The 599-nt window shown below is 30.1% G+C and overlaps 1 protein-coding gene across 1 annotated transcript in view; it reads left to right on the top strand.

The window, feature by feature from the left end:
- Positions 1–587, top strand: part of LOC119581803 (protein polybromo-1-like) — a gene marked incomplete at both ends in the record, with an annotated part of 78095 nt that extends 77508 nt beyond the window's left edge. Inside the window, 1 exon segment of the mRNA XM_037929934.1 lies at positions 408–587. Coding sequence (XP_037785862.1) covers positions 408–587 — 180 coding nt within the window.
- Positions 588–599: the final 12 nt, after the last annotated feature.

Below are 599 nucleotides of genomic sequence, written 5' to 3'. Positions count from 1 at the left end.
AATCCTATATAAGAAGATAGGCTTACAGTCTTTTTAGAGACTTTGTAGTGAAACCATCTTTTTTCTTTAGAATACAGGAAATAGATCATACTATTGGAATGGTAATTTTTTTGTTTTTGTTAAAGTAATGTTCACTTACCAGTATGACCTTGATTTTCTTCCCCGAAATGTTTGAAAAATGTGTAAAGAATAATAACAATATTATTACATATGGATAAGCTAAATGAACCCTCTTAACTCTTATTGTCTTGTTATCCTGATAAATATATCTGCTTTATTTTGAGAAAAATAAAAAAAGGGGTGTGACTTATATACCACTGTAGGAAAGGAATTGATAATAAACAGGAAGTGGAACTAAAGATTAAATCTGTTATTCTATAAATTCATAATATTGTGTTCATTTCCAGGTGATAAAACAGCCAATTGATCTAGAAAAAATTCTTCACAAGTGGAAAAATGGAGCATATATGACATTTGATGACATGATGGGAGACTTCACATTGATGTTTCAGAATGCATGTCGATACAATGAACCAGATTCTCAGATATATCGGGATGCCCTTACTCTACAAAGACATGCTTTACAAGTTAGTAATTTT

This window comes from Penaeus monodon, chromosome 15 (genome assembly GCF_015228065.2).
Source record: "Penaeus monodon isolate SGIC_2016 chromosome 15, NSTDA_Pmon_1, whole genome shotgun sequence".
Classification (NCBI taxonomy): domain Eukaryota; kingdom Metazoa; phylum Arthropoda; class Malacostraca; order Decapoda; family Penaeidae; genus Penaeus; species Penaeus monodon.
The sequence above is the reverse complement of the archived record's forward strand: the minus strand, read 5'-3'. Positions and strand labels throughout refer to the sequence as shown.